Source organism: Mustela nivalis (assembly GCF_964662115.1).
Source record: "Mustela nivalis genome assembly, chromosome: 8".
Taxonomy (NCBI): domain Eukaryota; kingdom Metazoa; phylum Chordata; class Mammalia; order Carnivora; family Mustelidae; genus Mustela; species Mustela nivalis.
Window position 1 is genome coordinate 129676986 of NC_139027.1, and position 26483 is coordinate 129703468.

Here is a 26483-nt window from a genome sequence, read left to right on the forward strand (position 1 = left end):
AACCTGGTATATTTAAAATAATACTGTTTCAACATGGGATCAATAAAGACATTACCAAGGAGGTATTTTATATTTTTCATTTTATACTAAGTCTGGGAAATCCAGGATATTCAAATTAGCACAAACATAACAACTTAAAACAATACAGATTTATTACCTCACAGTTCCTATGCATCACAAATCTGAGCACACCATGACTGAATTCTTTACCCAGAATCTCAACGCATTAAAGTCAAGGTGTCAGCCAGGGCTGTGGTTCTCATCTGAAGTTTCACTTCTGAGCTCATAGATCGTTGGTGGGATTCATTTCCTTGCTGTTGCAAGACTGGGGTCATCTTTTCCTGCTGGCTTTCTGCTGGGGATCACTCTCAGCTTCTACAGGCTGCCTGCAGTTCCTTGCCACGTGGCCCATGGGCAGTTCACAACATGGATATTTGCTTTCTTTCAGGCAACCTGGAGTGTTGACTTCCTCTTCTGCAACCAGCCAGAGAAAGTGCTCTGCTCTTAAAGGACTCACCTGCTTAGGACAGGCCCACCCAGGACAGTTTCCTTTTCCTCAGAAAACACATTTTACATATTCCACTTACACTCAGGAGGAGATGGTATGAGGGGAGAAGGAGAGGATAGGGTCCCTGGGAATCATCTTAGAATTCTGGCTCCTATATCCACGTACAGTGAATCTCATTTGGATTAATCACATCTCACATGTTTAGTGCCCTCATGTGGCTAGTGGCCGCCATATTGGACCACGTACCTCTAGGCTCTTCCACTTCAGTCCCTCCCTCAAAGTAAGAAGTTAGAGCAGGATGTTTGCAATCATCTTGCCTAATTACCTCGTTTTTTCAACAAAGAAACTGAAGCAGATCTGCGGAGAAGCAGATCTCCCATTTCCTGGTCCAGTACTCTCTAGTAGCCTTCACTGCCCCCCAAAACTTAGGGCGTACCTCTGTCCGGGAGCTGAGCAGTAGCTTCCAAAAAGAGAAAAGACAGACCTCTTTCCCAAGGGCAGAAGACATGGAAATTGGGATCTGGTTTCATCCCCTGATCACAACTAGGATCTGGTTTCCTCCCCAGATCATGTGGGAAGTACATGAAGTGTTAGATTAATTCATGAGTGACAGGAATGGGAAGAGGGACATTATGGACCTCTGAGGCTAAGGTGGGTAGCCATACCCATTATGTGCCATGAATGGGCTATGCCCCAAATTCTCCTTCAGTCCCCGGCCGGAAACGCCCATCTGAATCCATGAGGTTTTACCCTAAACAGTAAGCTTGATGTTGCAAAAAGTACTGAAATTTTTTGTAATTAAGTAGACTAGCTATGAGAAGAAGCTTCTAGAATGTGTCCCAGTGATGTCTCCCTCCTGGTATTCATGCCGTTGTGTAATCCCTTCCTCTGGAGCCTGGGCAGGATTTCCTTATTTGCCTCTAATGAGCAGAATATGGCAAAGGTGAGGGAATGTTGCTTCCAGGATTAGGTAACATAAGGTTGACTTCCTGCTGTTTTTGATGGAGCAGGGTGCCATTCTGGCAATGACCAGAGGGCAACTTCTGGCCAACGACGAACTAGAAACCGAGGAAACCAATCCCGTAGCCCTCATGGAACTGGAGGTCTACCAACAACCACGTGAACTTGAAAGTGGATCCTTCTGCAGTCAAGACTCTGTTAAAACTCCAGCCCCTGGCTGCACACCTTCTTTATTTCAGCTTTGTGAGCCCCTGAAGCTGAGGACCCAGCTAAGTGGTGCCAGAATCTACGAAATAACAAATGTGTGCTGTTTTAAGCTGCTGCAGAAGTGGTAATTCGGTACCCGGGAAAAGATGATGAATACACTGGGTCTGCAGCCTGCCTTTACCACTGAATGGCTGTGCCAAGTGATGTCTCCGCTTGGATTCTTACCTCCCTCATCTGTAAAATGGGAACAACGCCCACCTTTCAGGAGCATGCTGTCTCCTCTCCAGGAACAAACTCTTCCCCCTTCCTTTATCCAGCATCTCAGTTATGAGTCACTGTAGTTCCAAGAGCGCAAAGTGACCCACGGTGGCCTCTCTGGAGAGGAGGTGATTTTTCCCCCAGTCCAGGTACAGCCGCCCAGGAACGGCTCTGAAGATCCAGGCCCCTTGACTTTTCCTCCCCTGTTCTTCTTGTGTGGCTCTCATCCCTGTAACAGGTGAGGCCCGTGTTTTGGCCATATCCCCTCAGATCCCTTTGCCACCTCTGTGCATACTGGCTCCTGGCACACTTTCCCTCTTGACAGCTGGTATCCGTATTTCTTTGTCAAAGGGTCCTGGAGGCTGCTGCAGCTCGCTCGGCCTGCGCACAGGGAAAGGCTGAAGTGCCTGGGAATCAGTGTCCTCCTGCCCAGAGTTGTTACCTGATGACTGATGGGTACAGAGACATTAATGCTCCAACTCTTGTGCTCCATGGAACAGCTCTAAAGAGTCACCTGCTCTTGTCTCTAGAACCCCCCCTCCCTGTCCTGCTTGTTGTCACACCCCTGCTAGCCTCCGCTCCCCCGACCACCCTCTGGTATACCCCTCTACTCCCAGACCCATTCTTCCTGGAACATTTCCAAACCATCATCATCCTATGAATCTTCATCTACAGATCTGCTTTCATGGACCCCACCTAAGACAATCCTTAAGGTCGCCAGATAGCTGTTCCAGCGGCAGCATCCATGTTCCAGAATTCTGGACAAAGTACAAATGGATGATGGGCAAAAGACAGATCTGTCTCATCTGGTAAGACTACAAGGGCTTCCTAGGAAGCCCCTCCCAGTACTTCCCCAAACTTCTGACTGGCCAGTCCTGGGTCCCATGGTCATCTCTAGCTGCAAGGGAAACACTTATTTTTTTTTTAACTTAATTTTTCCTTTTTAAAGTTAGAGTATAATGTTCTTGTAGTACATCTTAAGTTACAAATGAATTAAGTTTTTACAAATGTGTGCGTCCACATGAATGCTGCCCAAGTCAAAATATAGAATGTCCCCAGCATCCCAGTTGGCTGGGGGAAGGCGGGAGATGGCTGGATGTTTCCAAATGGGGACATTTCTGTGGGTAAGGGAGAAGGGGAGAATGGAGGACTCGCAGTGTCATGCTTGGCTAACTCCTACTTAAATTCAATATCCAATATTCAATATTCAAATATCACCTCCTTCAGGAAATCTCTGGTCTCCAGGCTGAGCTAGTTTCCTCCAGCATCCCACAGTCTCCGGGGAAGGACCTTGTCTACCTCTGTAGCTGGGGCTTTGTCTTATCCTCTAGGGCATGAGCTCTGTGATGAGACCCTCTAGAGCCCCTCCTAAGTGCTCAGCAAACTTTGAATGAGTGAGGGAGGAAAACAGGATTGGAGGCTGAAGACCCAGCATCCTGGACACAGATGTCCAGCCTCCCAGAACACTTTCCAGAAGGGCAGTGGAGATGGAGCTGGAGGGACTGAACTTCGGTGACTGAGGACAGAGTTGGCACTGCCAAGCCCAATGCCCAGACCTGAGGGAGCAGGTAGCTAGTTGGCAAAGAAGCGGAGCAAGAGACTCTGGAAGAGACTGTGTAGATGCTGCCACCTATAGCCAGAGAAGCCCTGGCCTGTGACTCGTCACCTCCTGCTGCTCCAGGATCCTAGCTCAGGGTTTAGGGCCTCAGTTCAGCCCTGGGCACCTAAGCAGCTGCATTCTAACCCGCTGGCCTGGGATCCTTCTCCTGGGCCCCCCTAATTTTCCTCCTGACTCCTTTCAGGAAAGAAACCCAGGGCCGTGCACTGGGTTCCAGCTGCTGGAACTGAGACTGGTCACTTAACCTTCTTGGCTCTTTGGGATCCCCATGTCTCAGATGTGCAAACTGAGTCCTTAGAGCTGGAAGGAATTCTCAAAGATGGGATGTAATTAGTGTCGTCAGTAAGGATGTCAGCTTTGGCATCCCGCTGCTGGGCTTTGAATCCCAGCTCCACTACTTACCAGCTGTACAGTCCTGGCCAAATCGACCTCGTTGTGCCTCAGTTGCCTCATATGTGCAATGGGGGAAAATGACGAAGCCTACACAGTGAGGCTATGAGGACTAATGAGATTGTATGTGAAGTAATTAAAGGGACACCCAGCACGGAGTCAGGGCTTTCATTTCAGCTGTTGCTGATTTTATTAGTAGCTGAGGGGGAATACGACATGGCTGAATCCTGGCTACTTCGCCTCTTAACTGGGTGTCTTGGGCAAGTCTCTTAACTCAAAAGCTCTTCTTGTCAAATGGCAATAAGCATGCCCACCTCCCTTGGGGTTACGGGATGGAAGAATGAAATGATGTTTTAGAGCGTGAGGCATGGGGTGGGCATTCACTCAAGAGTCACAATCATTACCTGAATTCAACAAGCTCTCGCTGTTATAAATCTATAAGAAATGCCGGGACGCCTGGGTGGCCCAGTTGGTTGGACAACTGCCTTCGGCTCAGGTCATGATCCCGGAGTCCCAGGATCGAGTCCCGCATAGGGCTCCCAGTTCCACGGGGAGTCTGCTTCTCTCTCTGACCTTCTCCTTGCTCATGTTCTCTCTCACTCTCATTCTCTCTCAAATAAATAAATAAAATCTTTTAAAAAAAAGAAAAAAGAAATGCCTCCCTCCCCAACCCCTCCATCTCACTGGCTTCCTATCACAAACCTTTATTTTGCTCTGGCAGGTGAAGGGATTGGCGGCTCAACTTCAGGCCTGCCTCAGCTTTCCTTCATCCCAAGACCAGCGGCTTCTGGGCAAGCACTTCTCATGGCAGAGGACAGAAGCTCCGAGAAGGCTGGTGCCTTGCCTTGGGACTGGCGCATGTCACTTGAGCCCACATCCCATCAGTCTCAGGGCGAAGCCCTAAACCCCTGGGCAGGGCATGGGTGCTCTCCCCCAGGGAAGCCATGGTAGCAGTGGGGAGGGAAGAGGCGTCTCTGGGCAAACAGTGCAATGTACCTTATTATCTGTGTCGACTGCTTGAGTTTATAGATGGGGAAACTGAGGCCCAGAAGAAAAGGAAATGTCCAAGCTCACAGGGCATCAGTGTCCCCCAGATTATTCTTCTCCTTGTCCTCCTCCTCCTCTCTTGGGCCTCAGCATGTATTCCTATAATCAGCATTTGCTGATTTTGAGTTCAGCCACTTGAACCCCATGAGAAGGACTATGGCAGTGAAGAAACAGGATTCTCTCCATCTTCCAACAGGGCAGACAGAATCCTTGAGTGGTGACTCACCTGTGACCACACTACCACGTCAAAGGAACAAGGAAAGAAAACCCAGGATTCCCAACTTGACCTGGGGGTGGACTGGCCAACCCCAGATTCCATCAGGGCCCAAGAGGAAACCTAGCAGATAAAGCAGGGAGGAATCTGCCTGGTTCCCGCCACTCCCCAGAGTGAGTCCTGGGTGACTGGGACAGCCAGGAATCCAGTCCTCTGGGTCCAGGAGTGTCCCTTGGGATGGCTGTCATTCTCTCATTGGCCCCCTCCCCTGCCCTATTACACCTGGACTACAGACTGACCCTTGAGAAATCCAGGTGAATGAGGTATCGTCCGATGCGAGACAGACTCTCCCAAAAATAATGAGATCCCAGCTGTTCAAGCAACATTTCCCAAATGTGGAGCAATTTGAAATGATCTTAGGGCGGACCTGGATGCGACATTCTACAACACTGACTCTTGAGAAAGTTGTCTTCTCAGTCCTTCTGATTACCCCACGAAAGAGGTCCCAGTTTTGAGATGTGTGTCTTTAACGTGTCTTTAACCCTTGCTAATCTTCATTGATTACCAGAGCCAGAGAGGAGCCTTTGGGCTTACAGTGTTGGTAGGCAGCAGCATCTAGGTAGAATTTAATACCATTATGTAATATTGTTTCATCTGACAGCTTTTACTTTAGTGGACCTTAGCAATTTTCACTGCATTTGCTTTTACAACTACATTTTATTTGTGGCAAGTGATCCTGCCTATTCCATTTATAGTGATGATGTCAAGGTTTTCTTTTGAAATAAACTTATTTATATACCAAAGTGAGTCCATTCAGAGAGAGACATTAGATAACTAGTAGTGTAGGCAGTACACAAGATATCATGATGCTGTTTTGCAGGTGTGGCAAGAACAGTGGAGAGGGGTATGCAAATAGATAATGTCTGGAAAACTCTGCTAGAACATACGTTCAAAGTGGCTGGGCTGCCTCAGGGAGCGGTTTGGACCCCTCAAAGAGGGGCCTACCTGAGTTGGGCATTTTAGGTGGAGAAACACGCAAAGAGATGGGGCGGTGGTGCAGCATGACGGGAGTCTATCTGTGCACCTTGACTCCCAGGAGGAGAAACCAGGGGTGGATGGTGGCAAGGGAGGGGTCAGCAGATCAGTGCTCATCAGAAGGTTGGAACTGCTGCAAACAGAGACAGAGGTATCCAGGTGGCAGGGTCCCAGGCCCCCATCAACATCTCTTCCTGCTAGAGACCCCATCCTGAGGGTCCAAAACCAGAATTAGCCTGGGGAGAGAGAAGGAAAGGGTTATGCCCCCGATTGCAGGACTCTGGGGTCTTTAGAAACTTGGATCCTCTCTCCACCCCATCAGCCCAGCCCTCGGGGTGGGGGGCACTGAGGCAGAGTGGCCCAGCCTCCTTCACAAGGGCCAGACGAAGCTCAGAGCCGTTGTGAGAACAGCAAGAGAACGGAGGATTGCCAGTTCCTCCAGGTCCCAAAGGGTCCTAACAGGACCCCTTCCCTCCCCCACATCCACTTCCCAGGTCTGATGTAGGCAGCCCCAGGCTCCTGGGAAGGTAAGTGTCCCATTAGACTTATTGACCTGGAAGGACCATCTAATGCTGGGGTTAAGAGAGGGAGAGAACCCGGCCCAGGTGCAGAGGAACGTACCTTGGACAGGGTTGCGACAGTCTCGGCCACAGGCCCCGAGGCAGCACCGACTGGAGCCCCTGCAGTCCGAGTCCTTGTTACACAGGTGCTGTATGGGGCTGAGGCAGCGCAGGCGGTCCTCCGGGCAGTTGCCCCGCTTCACTGCAACAAAGGGGTTGGTAATCCCTGCCCTGTGCCCAGCCCCGGGGCTTGGGCACCAAGCAGGGCGGGGAAGGACACTCACCGGAGACCATGGGGACACACTGGCGGAAGCACGCTTTGTAGCAACACTTCATCCTTGAGGGACACTGGCTATCATCCATGCAGTGGTCAGGCACCGAGAGGGGACAGGGGCCATCGTCCGGTGGGCAGCCCCCAAATTTCTCTGCAAGAGAACCCCCAAGTCTTGTAGCTAGAGGCAGCTCCGAGTCATGTAGTAAGCACCGAGCTGGGAATCACGAGATCCAAATTCCCTATTCCTTATTTCTTGCCTGTCCTTTGGCAAGCTTTTGTGTTGTTTTGTTTTTTGTTTTTGCGGGAGGGAGGGGAGTAGACTTGCTTTTATTTGTATAACAAGTATAATTGTATAATTTTATTGTATAATTGTATAATTTTATTTGTATAATAAGTATAATTGATGCAAGTGGTGAGTTTCAGGTGTACAACAAAATGATTTGATATTTGTATATATTGTGAAATGATCACTGCAGCAGGTCTAGCTAGCGTCTGTCCCCATGCAGAGTTAGAAACTTTTTTCTTATGATGAGAACTTTTAAGATTTTCTCTCTTAGCAACTTTCAGATATGCACTGTAGTAAATTACCTATAGTCACCATGCCGCCCATTACCTCCCCACGACTTGTTTCTCTTATAACTGGAAGTTTGTACCTTTGACTCTCTTCCTCACCTCCCCTACCTCCTACCCATGCCCTTTTGCAAAGACCAGTCTGTTCTCTAAAAGCTTGGTTTTGTGTGTTTGTTTGTTTTGATTTCTTGGTTCCAATGTGAGATCATACAGCATTTATCTTTGTCTGCCTCATTTGTCGCCTCCATCTTCAAGGTCCGTCCACATCATTGCAAATAGTTGGCAAATTTTTCGGTTTTGTTTTTTGGACGGCAAGCCTCAGTTTTCTGTCTGTGGAATGGGAGGCTGGACTCCTTGCTCCCAGGGCTGCTTTGAGACTCAGATGACATGAAGGATGGCGACAAATGAAGTTCGACACCGGCATCTGGGCCAACAAGGTCGTGCCTGGCCCAGGGCTGCCCACCTCCTTGTGTTCGTCCTCAACACCTTTTCCATCCCGGACTCCTGCTCTCCCAACGGCTTCTCTTGGAGGGGTCTTCTTTTGCGGGTGCTCTGCACGGTCCTCTCTCCTCTAGTGGAAACACGGCATCCTTGGGAGACCCTCCTTCTCTGACCCCTGTCCCCCAGACTAATTAGGTCAGCACGCTGCACTCTTTCCTTCAGAGTCTGTGACTCTGCATCTATCTGTCTGCTTCGGTCCCTTGGCCGGATGCTACGAGAATAGATCCTGTTCCTGCTTCTCTCACCATCAGACCGAGGTACGGTCTTTGATGCAGACCACCAGCACCTCAGCGACTGTTAGAAAGGAAGGATTTTCAAGTGTCTCCCAGCATCGTCAGCTGTCATCAGGCTGCTGCACTGTCACACGGCCAGCCGTTATTGGGCACACCTTGTACTGTGTGCTTGTCCTGCTGCACGTGGCCTTGTGTCAGGGATCCTTACGAACTTGGTCTTTGAGGTCTTTGAGCTTGGTTCTCTGACAGTTCTAGAATGCTCTGTCCCAGAGCTGATCGAGCCATTTTTCTTGTTAGGATGTTGGGTCACTTCATTCAAGCAGAAGGCTTGAATCAGTATCTTCTTCCACTCAGAGGAGAAAGTTAAGGGTTGGAAGGGCAGTGATTGTCCAGACCCACAGGGGCCTGAGCTAGGACTTTGAGTTTTCTGGCCTCTTACCCCTCTGCTCCGGCCACCACTGAGTCCTGGGGAGGATGGAGGCCGGTCCCAGGCCTTCACTTTAGCATCTGAGAAAAGGTTCAAAAGCCTCCAACAGCAGCTGCAGCCAGTGCCATGGCTGTACCTTGCATCTCCCTTCCCCTCCCAGCCCTGTCCACGCGCACAGGGGACACCTTGCTCACACAGCAAGTGCTCAAAACCCGCTTCACTCATTCCATCGGGTTGTCTTACCCTGAATTGTGCCCCCTGCTGGAGAAAGGGCAGCTAGTCTGTGAGGGCGCCCCCTACTCCGAAAAGCCCCTCCTCTCCGGCTGGGAGTTGGTGAGACCCCAGGAGGCTCTGAGGTCCAGGGGGGTAGCCCAGGCCAGAAGAGCTCAGGCCTCGAGGAATGAGCCGAGAGGAGTGGCCTGAAGTCTAAGAGGATCTCCCTGTGGACTGGGGTGGAATGGAGGGGACCTGGTCATGCAGCTGGGACAGCTCCTTGGGAGGAGGGGCCGGGAGCTGAGCCTTGAGGACTAGACAGACAGGAAGAGAGAGTCAGAACTGGCATTTCAAGTAGCTCAGTTTTCTCAGCTGCAAAATGGGGATAAAAATAGTCCCAATCTCTCAGCATCTCAGTGAGGAGCCACATGCATCCCAGCCAGCAGGGGTCTGGCCCTGGAACTCACCAGCATCCTTCCCTCCTCAGCCAGGGCCTGAGCTCTCTGCTCCCCAAACCAGCTGGCGCCCCAGGGAGAGAGCCCAGCCTCGGAGGAAGGCACCAGTTAGGCTAGAGGGAGCAGAGAGGAAGTCAGGAGCTGCTCCCCAGCACAGTGGAGGAGGGAACCTGTCACCATTACTGTCGTCTTCCCCCAAGGGAGGGCCAGGGAGGCACGGGTGTATGTAGGTCATGGCGTTCCAGTCCCAGAAAAGCAGGAAGCGGAGGCCTTCCCCAGGTGGGGAGGCACCTGTCCAGCCTCGCCGGCCGCTCCAACGTTCCCCACCCGTCAACAGGTCAGGCCCAGCCTTCTCGAGGAGGCTTGGGAGAAGAGAGGTAAGGGTAGAGCTTCCTCCCAAAGATCCCAGAAACCACAGCCCTACCTAGTCTGGGAGTCCCTCACGCCACTGATTGGCCTCTGGGGCCCGGGAAGGACCTGAGAAAGTTGGAAACAAGATGGGCAAAGGCCAGGCCAGGCACAGCCTCGGTAGCAACAGAAGATGACAGAGAGGGTCATCGCGCTGCCATGCGGGCCCACGGATCCTAATAATCCACGGAGACAAGGAGGGAAGAACAGATATGGACAGGTTTGCTCCCCGCTCCCCCAGAGACACAAAGAGACAGGCGTGTGCACAGACACACACAATCCCACACTCAGATATGTAGACGAGACCGTGACCTTGGCAGGAAGACCTTCACAGCTGCAGACGGAGCAGGCCGGCAGCACAGAGATGTACCCACAAACACCAGCTGCTGGAAGCATCCAGAAGCTGGCATCCCCAGCTACACAAACAGACGTCACACTGCACTGCCTCCCCCAACCCTCACTCTTCCCAGAGACGTAAGAACTACCCGGTCTCCGGAGCAGAGGAAGCCACCCACACTCACCTCCCTTCTTCCTGGCGGAGGCAGCAGGCAGCTGGCTCCCCAAAGCCAGGAGGCCCACCAGGAGGAGAAGGCTCCAGGCCCTCATGTTTCTGCTACAGGCACTTAATAAGGCCAGGGGCCCGGGGCGCCCTAAATTGACCCCTGCAGCTCCAGGGAGGCCAGAGCAGCTGAGTCAGGGGAGGAAGGAGATGAGGTGGATGGTGTGGTTCTTGTTTGCCCTGTCCTGGCCCCGCCCCCTGTCCACGAGCCTCAGGGCAAGGGTGCTTGTGCAAGAGCTGAAGATGGGTGGGTGGGAGCAGGGGCTGCGTGTTGGGGTCCAGGATCCAGTCCTGCCTGCTGGACTTGGACTCTGATCTCCAATAAGCCGGCTCCCTCTCCGGGCCTCAGTGTTTCTCATCTGGATAAAGAATGAAGGTTGTTGAGGCAGGAGATCACTGTCCTGGCTCTCTCAGGTCTTGCCGCCCCAGCGGGGTGGCAGTGTTCTGGATGCCGAGGAGGAATTAGGGTTAAGGTCAGAGCTCCCTGCTGGAGAATGTGGGCTGGGGCAGGTGCAGTGAGTGAGGCCAGCTCTGGTCTCTCCTCCTGGGCTTCTGTGGAGAGGAAAGAGACCTTCCTGCCACTGGTGAATCACATCCAGCGGCATCTGGTAGAACCGCCCTCTGCCTGGGACTGGCTCAGGGCTCAGGGTGGTTGTTTGTTTGGCTGAGGTGACTGGTCGCAGCAGATGTAGGCGGCTTCTGGGACCCCTTCCCTGGCCCTAGGAGATCCTGAGCAAGAAAGCATCACCACCAAGGACAGCACCTTAGATATCAAATCATTTGGCTTCTGCATTTGGTGGAAGAAACCCTGCGGCTCAGGGTCTTCTGGGGCCCCAGGCAGAGGACCCCACAGAGCCATAGTACCTTCCCATGACTTGGGGAGGTCAAGATCATCCTTGCCACCCTCCCACTTGAAAGATGGGGGAACAGTAGGTCAGAGATGGGAGGGAACTGGTTCACGGACCCACAGTTGATTCCTAACTTCTGTTAGGTGGGACTTCTGTCATTGCCTGCCCGTGGTCCCCATCAGTGACTGGGCCTTGGAAGCCAGGCCTTACTTCATCTGACCCTAAGCAAGGAAGAGGTTATTCCATTCCAGGACAACCCTCACAGCCGGGAAATTTGTCACTGGGTTTAACTAGAACCCCTTGTGCTATCTTCAAAGCTCTCAGGAAAACAGAGACCTTATATTCTATGATCTGATGTTTCTTTTGGAATAAAAGGAGAATTTTTATGAGGCTATCCCCCCCATTACAAACTACACATGTATATTGAATAAATGCTTTTTCAATTAAGACGATTTTGTAGACATTTTCCTGTGTCCTCTAATATCATCATTTTTAATGATTACATGGTATTTTGTAGGACTGATATGCTAACACATAGTTGTCTATGGTGAAACACAGGTTTCCTTTTTTTTTTTTTTCCTCACTCAAATAAAGCTGTGGCAACAATCTTCGTATGTACATTTTGGGTCATATCTCTATTTTTCTTAGGGTAAATTTGTCAAAATAGAAATGCTAGGTCAGTCAGAAGGTACAAACTTCCAGTCATAAAATAAAGAAGTCCTGGGGTTGTAACAGACAGCATGGTGACTACAGTTATAACACTGTATTGCGTATTTGAAAGTAGCTTAGAGAATAGATCTTTATAGTTCTCATCACAAGAAAAAAGTTTATATGTGATGATGGATGTTAACCAGACTTACTTTGGTGGGAAAATATAAATATCAAATTACTATGTGTACACTGGAAACCAATATAATGTTATATGTCAATTATATTTCAATAAGAAACCTCAAAACTAAAAACCAGTGTTTAAAAACCAAAACAGGGGTACATGCCTGTCTCAGTGGGTAGAGCATGTGACTCTAGATCTTGGGGTTGTGGGTTCAAGTCCCACGTTAGGTGGAGAGATTACATAAAAATAAAATCTTTAGGGGTGCCTGGGTGGCTCAGTGGGTTAAAGCCTCTGCCTTCGGCTCAGGTCATGATCCCGGGGTCCTGGGATTGAGCCCCGCATTAGGCTCTCTGCTCAGCAGGGAGCCTGCTTCCCCCTCTCTCTGCCTACTTGTGATCTCTGTCAAATAAATAAATACATTTTTTAAAAAAATCTTTAAAAAATAATGAAACAAATAATACATTATATGTTAATGTTACAAAACTTAAAACAAAAAATAAAATAAATAAAGAATAATAAACCCAAATAAAAACCCAAACCAATAAACAAAAAGAAATGCTAGGTCAAAAGGAGTGATTGCTTTTTAGGCTTTGAATATCCAGTCAAAATGCATCTCAGAAAGGAAGTAAATGAGTGTATGACAACCTCCAGCTGTCTCTTGCTTTTGTCTACTGGGGATCTCTTCCTTTTGGGGAGTCATTTCTCCCCAGTCCTGTGATTCTGGTTGGCTGCCAATCACCAAGTACTTCTCCAGTCACTGGTGAGGGCACTTGACTCCGGTTTCAGTAATTGGACTCTTCTCTTACCCAACCCGCTCCTCCATTCAAATACTTCAGGAGGAGGCAATGCTATAAAGAGAACAGTCTAAAATTCTTTTGTTGCTTACAACCAAAGATCCCTAACAGATAATACTCACTAAAGAAAGACAGGATGCTAAAAGAAAAGTATATAAAATCTTTGCCAATGGGAATGTATGTAGTTTTATTTCTTTATTATTTTTAATGATTTTATTTATTTATTTATTTGTCAGAAGGAGAGAGAGCAAGCACAAACACTGGGAGTGGCAGGCAGAGGGAGAAGCAGGCTCTCCACTGAGCAAGGAGCCCGATGCAGGACTCTATCCCAGGACCCTGGGATCATGACCTGAGCCGAAGGCTGATGTTTAACTGACAGAGTCACCCAGGTGTCCCCCAAAGCCATGTTAATTCTTTAATCCATCTGACATTTATGTTGGCCCTGTGTGTGTGACATAGGGGAATATATGTTTTCTAAGTTCTAATACCCTTTTTCTCAGTTTTTTCTAAGCAGCTGCCTTGTTATCATTTAGTGAATAATTCAAACTTTGGCCATTGGTTGGAAATCAGAACTTTATAAAAAATGGAAGTCTTATATGTAACAAGGGACATTTCTAGGTTTTCTGCTCTTTTCCCTCGACTAGTTATTCCTGGGCCAGTACACCTTTTGTAACTGTAGCTTCTTCAAGACATCTTTAAGAGAGGTGGTGTCCATTACCCCTTGCTAATCTACCTCTTCAGTTGTCCCTGACACAAGGGTTCCATTCTTCCGGATGAACCTAATAATCTTTTTTTTAAAGTTACAGGAACAAATGTGTTGCTTTTTGTTAGACATTTTACCATAAAAAATTTCAAAACTACACAAAAGAACAGTAAGTACTTTTATGAAGCCTTGTCTTCCCATCACGCAGATTCAACAATGAACATTTTCCCCCAGCTTCGGTGAGACATAATGGACCCATAGCTCTGTGTAAGCTTGAGGTGCCCAATGTGGGTGATGTGATACATCACGATATGCGGTACTCGTTGCAAAAGGCTTCCCAGGAAAAGATTAGTTAACACATCCTCTACTTCACCCAATTACAATTCTGTGGTGGTTGTTATGGTGTGAACATTAAATTTTACTTTTTTTTTGTATTTATATGAGATGATGGTGTTAACTTACTGTGGTCAACATTTCATGTTCTATGTAAGTCAAATCATTGTGCCATAAGCTTAAACTTCTATTGTGCTACTTGTCAGTTGTATCTCACTAGAACTGCGGTGGGGGGGGGGGAGGGAAAAGTGAGGAGAATTCAGCAAGGACAAAGAAAAGCTCTACTCTCTTAGCAACTTTCAAGTATAGAATACAGGTATTGAGAGCTGTTGTCATTACATTACTCCCTGGAACGTAGTCATCTGATAAGTGGAAGTCCCAACAATTAACATTCTCCGACACTTCCTTCCTGAATACCCAGCACTCCTTTCCTGGCTGGTGTATTTTAAAGTAAATCCAATGCGAGGGGTGCCTGGGTGGCTCGTTGGTTGAGCCTCTGACTGGTGATTTCAGTTCAGGTCATGATCTTATAGGTTGTGGGGTCAAGCCCCTGATGGGGCTCTTCGCTCATTTGGGAATATGCTGGAGATTTTTCTTCTGTGCATGTGCACATATTAGCATTCTATCTCTCTCACTCATTAAAAAACAAACAAACAAAAAACCTTTAAAGTAAATCCAGCACATCTCACATTTTACCCTTAAATACTCCAGTATATGTCTCAAAGAAATAGACATTTTCTCACATAACCCTGATACTGTTGTCATACCTAACAAAATTAACAGTAATTTTTTAACATCTAACGTTCTGTTTGTATCCTGTTTTTCTTACCATCTCAGAAATGACTTTGTATGGTTGTTTAAGTCAGAACGCAAGCAAGGTGCTCATATTGCGTTGGCTATAGTGTCTTCTGTTTCTTTTAATGTAAGAACATTCTCTCCAAATCCTGTTCCTCCTCTTCCTTCCCTTTCTTCTCTTCCTTCTTCACACTATTTATTTGGTGAACAAAACAGATGAAGAGTTCTGTAGTGTGTCCCACACCACTTTCCTGTGATACCTTTCAACATACTTCTCTATCCTTTGTATTTCCCAGGGATGGACATTAGCTGTAGAGGCTTCATGGGGTTCAACTGTCAAGTTTGACTGTCAAAAATATTTCTCAGGTGGATGCTGTATGCTTCCTGTCACTTCACTTCAGGAGGAACACGGGCCTCGCTGACCCCTTGTAGTGTGGTGAAGATAGAGCAGTGCATTGTAGGAGATGTCTCCTAAGATTCCACTGAGAAGCTGTGCTCCCCAATTTAAGAACGGCAGACAGATTGTGGGGTCAGAGTTAGGCATCCTATAAATGTCTGGTCCCGGTCAAAAATTCACCTCATGATTTCAAAAACCATGGATGAGTATCCCCCGAATCAATGATTTCATTACGGGTTGCAGAAACCCACCAGGTTTTGGTTCATAATATAAATTATGGTGGCGAAGATGGACATCTTTACCTCACGGAGGCTTCATGTTTTGGGAAGAGCGTATGTTTAAAAAATTTCTTTTGTTATGGAAAATTTCAAAGAATGTATCTAGATCTTTTTTTTTTTAAATGTCATGTAGTAAAGTTTTGTAAATTTTTTTCCCCCTGAAAATTTCTGTACATTTCTAGATGAGTTTATTTGTAGGTGTTTTATAGATTTTGATAATGTTGGATAGGAATTTTTTTTTTTTTGCTATTTTCTAACTAGTTCTTGGTAGTGTTTAATGATATGTGTTAATCCAACTTATTTTACCCAGAGAAGTCCTAGAATCCTTTAACCTCTTGATGTCTAAGCTATGTGTTTGCAGGATGGGGAAAATAGGAAGCGCCCCCTAGGGGCTGCTAATGGGAAAATGAGATAGTGCATGTACAGTGTTTGGTACTGAGCCCGAGACAGAAAATATTTAAAAATATGAGTCATGGTCAAGACTTACGCTAACTTTTTTTTGGCCAGGCCTGGAGGTCAGGCACTGGTCCTGGCTTGGACTCTAAGCTGCCCTGGTGTCAAGGTTCTTCCCCAGCCCAGCCCACCTTTTTTCCCTCTGTCCCCAGAGAACCTGGGGAAGAGTGGGACCAAGGCTTGTGTCTTCCCCGGGGCGGGGGTAGGGAGAGGCATGGGGTTCTTTGCTTGCCCAACCCCATCCTTCCACCTCTGCTTCCCACCCATAGCAGGAAGCCAACCCCCCAAAAGTTAAATTTGTTTAAAAGTTAGCTTCAGAGAAATGCGAACACTTACGTTCACTTCCGTGTAAAATCTAAAAAACAAACAACAGCACCAAACTCAGAGAAAAAGAGATCAGACTTCTGGATTCCAGAGGTGGGGGTGGGGAGAAGAAAAATCAGAGGAAGGGAGTCCAAAGGTGTAAACTTCCAGTTACAAATAAATAAGCACCAGGAGTGGACTGGACAGCACGAAGACCACAGTTAACACTGTGTGTGACATACAAGGACATTGTAAAGAGAGTAGATCCTGAGAGTCCCCATCACAAGGAGAATTGTTTTTCTCTTTATTCTGTCATAGAAGATGGATATTAACTAAACCAACAGTGGTGATCATTTCACAATAGATGTGAATCAGACTGCTATGCTGTGTACCTTAAACTTACATAGTGATGTGTATCAGCTATTTTTCAGTAAAACTTGGGTGGGGGTGGGAAGTCGACTTTACTCAGGTATAATTTCTTTCTCATTAACTTTTTTCTCAAGAGGAGTTAATTTTATTCTTAGTGGAGGAGTTAATGTATTCCGACCCCATAAAGACCCACGTTGCATCTAAACCCCTCAAGTTCGATGAAGAAAAAAACAAAAACTGAGGCTCAGGGAGGGAAAGCTATTTGTCTGAGGTCAGCCAGCAAGTTGGGGGTGGAGCTGAGACTAGAACTAATTTCCAGGCCAGTGTTTTTTCCACAGCCCTCCAAGCGGCTCCTCCTGGGGCTTTGGTCTTCCTTGGAGCTTCCATGGAACAGAGCACGGGACTGGTGCATAGGAGGCAGATGTCCAAGTCTGTCTAGGGAGCCTCTTCCCTGCTTTAGGCTCCCGTCACCCCCCAAGTCTGTCCTGCCCCCAAGATATAGGTATCTGGGGGGACTGCTCACTCTATTGAATGACCCTAAGGTGTCAGGGACAGGGTGTCACCTCCTCATTTATTTCCCAAAAGAGACCACCGGAAGAGGTTTCTCTGTAATCAGGGGGATGGAGGCCCGTGGAGATTGAATCTCAGCCTCTAACAGGGGAGGCCAGGGGCCTCCCAGTGGCAGGTGCAGCATGACTTTCCTACTATTTCTGGGGCTTCCCTGGGCACTGGGAGTCCCTAGAGAAAGGAGGGAAGGGGACCGCAGAGTGGGACTCAGCATGTGTCTGGTGAGGAGGCAGGACCGGCAGAGAGGTGGTCAGGGTGAGAGTGGGTGTACCCGGTGGGGACCTGCCTGCAGAGGTGGAGGATGGATTTCCAGATGTCCAAGGGCCAGTGTGAAGACTGCAGTGTCCTCAGCATCCTGTGTTCTTTCCTGTGCCTTAGAGAAAACAGCCACCTCCGCCAGTCCTCACAGAGCGCTCTCATGGAGCAGATGAACCACAGTGGTTGGCCAGGTCCAAGGTTACCTCTCAGACCTCTGGGACTGTTCATGCTGCCCCATTTTATCCTCACCTGGAGTACAAGGGCTCCAACTTCTCCACCTCCTCGCCAACACTCGTCTTCTTCCATTAAGATAAAAAATTGTATAGTTACACCAAGGCGTTTGAGGTGGTATCTTCTGATTTGGGTTTGCCTTTTCACATTGGCTAATGATGTTGAGTATCTTTTCATAAGCTCACCGGCTTTTTGTGTATCTTCTTCTTCTTTTTTTTTTTTAATTTGACAGAGAGAGAGAGAGAGATTGAGATCACAAGTAGGCAGAGAGGCAGGCAGGGGGGGGGGAGCAGGCTCCCCACTGAGCAGAGAACCCAATGAGGGGCTCAATCCCAGGACCCTGGGATCATGACCTGAGCTGAAGGCAGAGACTTAACCCACTGAGCCACCCAGGTGCCCCTTTTTGTGTATCTTCTTTAGAGAGAAGTTTATTCAAGGGTTTGACCCATTTTAAAATTGGGTTGTTTATCTTGATATTAGTTGAATTGTATGTGTCCTTTATATATGCTGGATTCTAGGCCCTTATCAGATACTTGACTTGCAAATCTTTTCCCACCATTCTGCAGGTGGTCTTCTCTCTATCTTGGTAGTGTCCTTTGATGCACAAAAGTGCTGAGTTCTGTTGAAGCTTATTGTTTTAAATATCCTTTGACTTGAAACTATTATGTATACATAGCAATCAGTGAGCTTACTCTCTTGTCCAAGTTCCTTCCCCTTCATCCTTCTATTTGATGGAAATTTTACTATTTCTACTTTTTCACAGCATGGTGTATTTACCTACCATTTGCTACTACTTTGTCTTTTTTCCCCCACAGTTAAAACGCCCAGTGCTCAATAGTCGTCATTTTAGTAATTCCCATAGATCTTCTGGGTTGGGTATATCTTGTCCCTTAGAAACTGCTCAGGAAAGGTCTTAGGAACAAGAACCATTAAATTCTTGCATGTCCAGAAATAGATTCCTGTAGTCTTTTCTTTTAAAGATTTTATTTATTTATTTGACAGACAGAGATTACAAGTAGGCAGAGAGGCAGGCAGAGAGAGAGGGGGAAGCAGGCTCCCTGTTGAGCATTGAGCCCGGGGCTCAATCCCAGGACCCTGAGATCATGACCTGTGCCGAAGGCAGAAGCTTAACCCACTGAGCCACACAGGCACCCCCGATTCCTGTAGTCTTCTTACTTCCAGGGCAAATTAGTTGTGCAAAAAAAAAAAAAAAAAAAATCATCAGTGTGCACTTTCTTTCCTTGAGTGACTTTAAGTTTTGCTGTTTTCTGACTCTCATTCTATCTGATTTTTTCTTCCAATTTTGTTTTTGTTTTTATTTTTTGAGAGAGTTGACTTCTTGGAAGCTTCTGGGTCTATCTTTACAGCCCGAAATTTTATTCATATGTGTCTTGTGTTTACCATGCTGTCAACTTCCAATATGTAGATTAGAGCCTGCTTTTAGTTCAGAAATATTTTCCTTGATTAGGGTTTTAAACAATTCTTTAATTTTGCTCCTTTGGTTTTCTTCTTTTGTTTGTGTGTTTTGGTTTTCTTCTTTGTGCAACTTGATTTACGTGTCTCTTACATCTCTACTGACTTTTTATACTGAAGACTTTCTCTGAAATCATTTTCAAGCTATTTTTCATTTTCAGTTTGTGGTTCTTTGCTTTTCGTATTTTCTTTCCTTTTGTCCTTACTTGGTCTTTATTTCTGGAATGTTTTTGTCCTTGTCTTCCATTTCTCCCCTGAGCTCTATCAGGTTTCACTTCACATCTTCCTGTTGTCTTGTTATTTCTTTTTTGAATTTCTATATTTCTGCTTTATGTTGGTTCTTATGACTTCAGTGATTTTAGACATTTATTTTAGAATATCCTTTTTTTTTTTTTTTTGTTTCAGGTTTGCGGTGACATTTTACTGAAGATTGAAAAAATCCTGCTTTAGATGTTTTTAAGCATCGTTACTCATTTCTGCTTTTTAAAAAAACAGTATTTTTGCATGGCTTATGTGATTTTCGCATTTCTTATTTTAAAATCCGTAGATTTTCACGGACCAGCTACTGAAGGGAGTATCTTACCTGAGCAGGAGGGGTGGGAAGTTAGACTGGGTTTCTTGCTTTCTTAGCTCAAGGGCTCCCTCCTCTGTTGCTACAATAATGGGTGGTTCCTCCAATACATAGACTTGTCCGGATTCTTAGGTACTTCTCTGAAACAAGAGGGCTCCTCCTATGAGCCATGGCCAGAGAGATATTGCTGCAGCATTTCAAGATGATAACTTCTCTCCTAAATACACCTTTTCCTTTTCCCTTGTGCATTTTCTTATTTATTTTCTCTCTACAGGTGGGCACTTTTCCTTCTGGGAGGTGAATATTTGCTGATGTACGTAGAGGATGGACCAGGGGGCATGAACGTGATAAGAGTAGACGGCCGTGTGCTCTGTGCAGTTTCTTCAACAACGTGGATTCACTTGCTTCCAACATGTCTTCCTGAAGCGGCTGGCAACCCGGGGACTACCTGTCCCATACTCTTCCACATCCAGACTGCAGATGGGACTCGAGTTCCTACAGTCACACGTGTTCATACAATAGCTGGATTCTTTTTCTGCTTGAACTACCTAGAGTGATTTCTTTCAACGACATCTGAGTTATTCCTGACACACTATTACATTTTCACATTATGACACTTCTTTTTTTTTTAAGATTTTATTTATTTATTTGACAGACGGAGATCACAAGTAGGCAGAGAGTCAGGCAGAGAAAGAGGAGGAAGCAGGCTCCCTGCTGAGCAGAGCCTGATGCAGGTCTCGATCCCAGAACCCTGGGATCACGACCTGAGCCACCCAGGCACCCCATTTATGACTCTTCTATTTTAAGCATTCCTTCTCAACACTGAGACTACTGGTTACATATATCTCATTGTTTATTTAGGTATAACTGTCAATTATACTGTTTTCTTCATTCACATGATTCCTTGAGTTCTGTTTTCTAGCTACTGATTATAATTTTCTTTGATACTTCAGATCATAATAGTGACTTTTTGTTGTGACAAGTGAAAAAATTAGAAACTAGTATGTGTAAAGGAAAACCTACTCATCTGTTTTTTTTTCCCATTCCCGTCACTGTGATGAAAGCAATGTTAAGAGCGTAGTATGTACTCTTTCAAACCTTTCTCCTACATAAATAAAGGTATTTATAGCACTTTTATGTGTTTCTGCTGAAGTATTATCAAGCACATATATTATCCTCTAACATGTTGGTAAGATTTAATGAATATTTCTGGAATTCAGTATGCAGAGATTTAGTGATATTCATTATTTTCCCAATTTATTTATAAATATAACAGGATCACACCAGACATGATAAGCTTTTTGGAGAAACAATACTTTTTTGTTCCTTCTTATTTGCCTTTTTCTCACTCTATCTTCTTAACCTCTATCCTCCCATCAACTCTCCAGTGACCCTGTATTAATAGGATGTGCAGCCTTCTGAATAAAATATCACCAGATTTGTTTAATATAACCATATTACAACCATGCCCTCATTATGTGCAAAGTAGCCAAAAAATAGGAGGTAATGTCCAATAAGATGAGAAAAGGAGGCTACCCAGAGCTGTTCTGAGCAGGTCTTAGAATGATGTATAATTTTTTATTTGCAAACCCTACCACAAAGGACCTTTCTCTGTAATATATAAAGAGTTCTTAAAAATTAAGAAGAAAAAGGTTGATAAATCAATTAAAAAGTGGGCAAAGGAAAAGAAGCCTTCAGAAAAAGAAATGTAGGGGCACCTGTGGGTTAAAGCCTCTGCCTTCGGCTCAGGTCATGATCCCAGGGTCCTGGGATCGAGCCCCACATCAGGCTCTCTGCTAGGCAGGGAGCCTGCTTCCTCCTCTCTCTCTGCCTGCTTCTCTGCCTACTTGTGATCTCTGCCAAATAAATAAATAAAATCTTAAAAAAAGAAAAAAGAAAAAGAAATGTAAGTGGCTTCTAAAATATGCAAAAATGAAAATGAGAGAAATGCTAACTAAAAACATCAGCGAGGCATGACTTCCCACCTATCAGATTGATAAAAACCCCCAAATTAGATACTGTCTGTACCAGAGCCTGGATGCACACAGATGCTTTCATTCACTGCTTGTGTGGATACAAAATGGTATAACCCCCATCAAGGGACATAAGACAAGAGTACAAACATTTCAAAAGCATTTGAAAGATGGTAACTATATGAGTTGATGGGTATGTTTATTAACTTGATGGTGCCCATCTTTTCATAATGTGCATTTATAGTAAAACATCATATTGTACACATTTAAAGTATATATATATATATATATATAATTCATTTGTCAATCATACCATAATAAACTGGAAAAAAAATTCAGATGTGTTTAATCTTTGTACCAGCAAACCTACTTCTGGGACTCTAGCTTACAAGTTAATGCAAAAAACCACATGGGGCTACTTTGTAACAGTGAAAGGCTGAAAACCACCCAAGAGAGCAGCAGTTTGGGTTTCTGGAAAGTAAAGGTCATTCATAAATGATTTGCCCTGCAGCCTTGGAAATACGCACACACACACAGACACACAGACACACACACACACCAAGGGAAGTCACCAATCAACCCAAGTACTAGCATGTTACCAAGAACCAAAAACTTAAACCAACCCGAGTCCTTCTCACCCATCCAAAATGTTTCTTGCCTCCGTTCCAGAGTTAACGGCTATCCTAGATTTCATGCTGATGGCTTCCTCATTTTCCTCCACCCTAGTAAATGAGCTGTACCACATATATAAACACTCCTAGACAATCTATTAGTGTTTCTTAGACTTGAACCTTATACACAAGCCTGTAATTCAAAATATTTTCTCTTGAGGCTTGAACTTTCCCCCAGCATTATTTTAATTAGTGTTGTTATGTAAGATCTAAAATCCCACCTTCCCGATGACTTAGGTGGTACATCACAGAGCTGACCCTTGTAGTGATGTGTCATTAGATTTTCAAGACAAATTTGTCTTTGAGAGTTTTCCTCAGGGCCAAGGGCCATGGAAGCGAAGCCCAACTTGATGCTGGGCGGGGTGAACTGTTAGGGCAGGCCTGGGTGGGCCTGCGGGAACAGGGAGTGATGGGAGAATGCTTGGCTTTGAAATCAGGAACGCTGGACCAACCAGCCAGTCCTGCTTCTCTGTGGGAAAGTGGGACAGCTCTTGGGGTTACCAGAGGTGATGTAACCCAGTGTCTGCCGTTTTTCTCTGTGAACAATCCTTGGGGACAGCCCCAAGTTGCCTCCCAGGATAGGGGTGGATCCTTCCTGGTAGAATTAGGAACTGTAGGTCTTGTCCCATAGCAAACCACAGACCCACCCCCCTGGCACCAGGCCACGCTGGGCTGCATAAAACAAGTCAGCTTCAGCTCTTAGCCACACACCTGAGACAACATGAGACCCAACAGCTTCTTGGTCCTGGCAGTGTTCCTTTTCCTGGGGATCCTGGTGGCACAGGCAGCCGTCAGTGGAGGTGAGTAGGCAAGTGGCCTGGGGGAGGCTGGGTTGGGCCCTGCCAGGGAGCATTCTCGGAAGGTCACAGGCAGGGCTGGATCTCACTTTAAAAAAAAAAACAAAAAAACCTTTTTATTTATTTATTTGAGAGAGTGAGAGAGAGAGATTGAGCGAGCAGGAAAGTGGGGAGGGGCCGAGGGAGAAGCAGACTCCCCACTGAGCAGGGAGCCTGATGCGGGACTCGATCCTGGGACCCCGGGATCACGACCTGAGTCCAAGGCAGTCAGTTAACCGGCTGAGCCACCCAGATGCCCATAGCTCGCACATCGTGGTCTGTGGCTGCTCCTGCTCTATCCGGAGAGAGCAGCAAGTGGTCCAGTGGCACCAGCAGTGCTTTCCACACCAGGACTGAGATAGCGGGACGACTGCTGGAAGGTGTGCTGCTACGTGGTCGTGGCCTTAAGTGTGGATACCTGCGCAGAATGTGCAGTGAAGTGAGAAGCCCCAGGAAACTGGGCCTGGGTGTGGGGTCTGGCCCCTGCCTGTCGGCCCCCTGAAGGCACCTGGGTCATCGGCCTCTAAAAGGAGGTTCCACACTGACGAGACCTCAGAAGTCATGTGTGAAGACCCCCCCCATTTACAAGGAAGGACACTGATCGTCCAGACAGTCTTCAGACTGTCTTTAGCTCGGGTCTCCTGGTGGGCGCCTCAGGCTCTTCCCCCTCCCTCAAGAGCACCGTGTGTCCTTTTCCTCTGCGAGTCACCCCAGTCTGGCCTCTCCTCCTGGGAGGACTGATCATGGCGGGTTGAGGGGAGAGACGGACACCCAAGGGAGCCACGATCCTAGAGATCCTCCCCCCAAAGCCCGGGGCACAGCCTTCCCAGAGCTCTGACCCCAGCTCGCCCAGATGACCCTGCCTGCCCTCAGGCAGAGTTTTGGGAAACATAGCAGCGAGCAGTGGCTGGCCGCGGGGGAAAGACCAGATAGTGAAGCAGGCACATGGGTCTACAAGTGATGACATTTGTTCTTTCAACAGCTCCTCCTAAAGGGCAAGGTCGTGTTCTGGTCAAAGGACAAGATCCCGTTAGAGGTCAAGATCCAGTCAAAGCCAAAGTTCCCGTGTCCACTAAGCCTGGCTCCTGCCCCCACATTCTGATCCAGTGCGCCATGTTGAACCCCCCAAACCGCTGTCTGAGAGACACCCAGTGCCCAGGGGCCAAGAAGTGCTGTAAGGGCGCTTGTGGGCTGGCCTGCTTGGATCCCCAGTGAGGTGAGAACCAGGGGAGGAAGAGGGGACCCTGAGGGCCCAGAGAAGGCTGAGCAATGGGGAATGACCCCAGCTGAGTGAGAGAGAGGTTGTGGGGAGGTCACTGAGAGACTGAGGGTCTCCGAGCCCATGACTGAGTCCAGAGGGGGCTGTCACCTGGACGTGACCCTGTCCCCTACTGCCTCCGAGTGCTCTGAGCTGCCGAGTCACCTCTCTGGTTCTCTTCTCTCCCAGCCAGGTGGAGCCTGTCCTTGCTGCACCTGTGACGTCCCCAGAGCTGCCGGTCCGGACCCTTGTCCCACGGGCCCATCCCTCCCTGGGCATTCTGCCTCCTGCCCAGGATGCCCAAGTCTGGGCTTGGTTGCTTCCCTTGTTGACCTTGCAATAAAAGACGACTTTCTGCTCCATTTGCTTCTGGCACCCATGACGTCTGTGCTTCTGGAAGCCCCAGAGAGGTGGGTGTGGAGCTAGGACTCCCTCTCCCTGGTGAAGGAGAGCAGAAGGCGGTTACAAGAGGTCCATTCCTAGGGCTTAATACTAGAAATCCACTAGTCGAGCCCAGACCCGGAGTCTGCATTTCCCTGGGGAATTTTGTCTTTGGCCTAAGACCAGAGAAATAAGAAACAAAACGCGGCACCAACTGCAGGCAGGTTCCTTTCTCTCCCATCAACCCCGTGTCCTGATCTGGTTATCACCAGCCCTCCTGGTGTGACCAGCCAACCCTAGTGGCTAAGTCTGTAGCTTCCTCCTGTCTTTCCTTTCATGTTCCCCAGGGAGCCACAGCCTCCCAAGAGGCCATAGAAAAAAAGCAGGGAAATCCCCGCTTTGGAAGCATTTCACCTGTTGCTGCTGAGATGCCTCCATTAACAATCCATTCCTTTGGGTTAAGCCATACCCTGCCGCTGGCTTTCTATTTTAAGATGTGAACAAGGAGACAGGACATGCCAAGTCCTTGATCCTTTAATGTGGGTGGGGAATAGTGTCCTCTGGAGACGCACAGGGTGGGGACAGGCAGATTCGAATGGTGCAGATCGAGGAGGGTGTGTGTTAGGCAATCCCGAGTGACCTCATGGCTTTGTTCTTGACCCACCTGCCCCACTGCCCTTGAGCGAGACAGCTCTCACAGAAAGAGAATTTGGGCTGGAGTTGAAGAGCACAGGCTGAGGAGTCAGGGGACCTGTGTTCTAGCCCCAGCCCAGCCTCCCCACTTGTCGCACGACCTCAGACAAACATCTTGCCCTCTCTGAGCTTCCGTGGTCTATTCAGTTTGAGGGAGTTGGAGGTAATTACTCGGGAAGTGCAGTCTAGCCCTGAGACAGCTCTCCTTCTTGTGCTGGGTTGGCACTGCGAGCGGATGTGCGGGGCAGAACCTCAGGGCGAGAGAACAGGGTGTCCTTTGCCCCTTCCAGAAGCCTGCAAGCCAGGGCTCCCTCTTGTTCCCCGGGGGACTGTCTGCACTGTGCTGGACCCGTGGTACCAGGACATCCTGGAAAGTAGGCAAGAGCCACGCCCAAACTTCTGGCCTGACACACACACGATGTACCACTGGCAGTAAGATTACTTTACGTATCGACTGCTTCTCTGTTCCAGATCCCACACTAACTGTTGTTATATGTACTGTCTTATTTATTTCTCATGAGAACCCTCCCAAGTGGGTACCAGCTCATGTCTTTAATTTTGTCAAAAGCTTGAAGCCATGAGAGGCTCAGCAACCACCCACAGTCACAGTTAGTACATGTTAAATCCAATTTTTACGAAAACGAGGAATAACCCAAATAAAAGTTTGTTTGTTTTTTTTTTAAAGATTTTATTTATTTATTAGACAGAGAGAAATCACAAGTAGATGGAGAGGCAGGCAGAGAGAGAGAGAGGGAAGCAGGCTCCCTGCTGAGCAGAGAGCCCGATGCGGGACTCGATCCCAGGACCCCGAGATCATAACCTGAGCCGAAGGCAGCGGCTTAACCCACTGAGCCACCCAGGCGTCCCCCAAATAGAAGTTTTTAAATCCCGCTTCTATCAGTCAGAGAAAGACAAATCCCATATGATCTCACTCACGTGTGGAATTTAAGAAAGAAAAGAGATGACTATATGGGAAGGGGGGAGAAAGGAGAGAGGGAAACAAACCCTAAGAGACTCTTGATGGAGGGT

At 47.4% G+C, this 26483-nt stretch overlaps 2 protein-coding genes across 2 annotated transcripts; one reads left to right on the plus strand and one right to left on the minus strand.

Moving 5' to 3' along the window:
* Positions 1-6362: 6362 nt before the first annotated feature.
* Positions 6363-10527, minus strand: WFDC5 (WAP four-disulfide core domain 5). The gene is made up of 4 exons (XM_082745330.1): positions 10400-10527; positions 7082-7222; positions 6859-6999; positions 6363-6473 (listed from the first exon to the last, which is right to left on the minus strand). The coding sequence occupies exons 1-4, from the start codon at positions 10482-10484 to the stop codon at positions 6469-6471; spliced, it is 372 nt and encodes a 123-aa protein (XP_082601456.1). The 5' UTR covers positions 10485-10527; the 3' UTR covers positions 6363-6468.
* A 12443-nt stretch (positions 10528-22970) lies between these two features.
* Positions 22971-24742, plus strand: PI3 (peptidase inhibitor 3). The gene is made up of 3 exons (XM_082744321.1): positions 22971-23086; positions 24105-24338; positions 24570-24742. Exons 1-2 carry the CDS (start codon positions 23008-23010, stop codon positions 24335-24337), a joined length of 312 nt encoding a protein of 103 aa, XP_082600447.1. The 5' UTR covers positions 22971-23007; the 3' UTR covers position 24338; positions 24570-24742.
* Positions 24743-26483: the final 1741 nt, after the last annotated feature.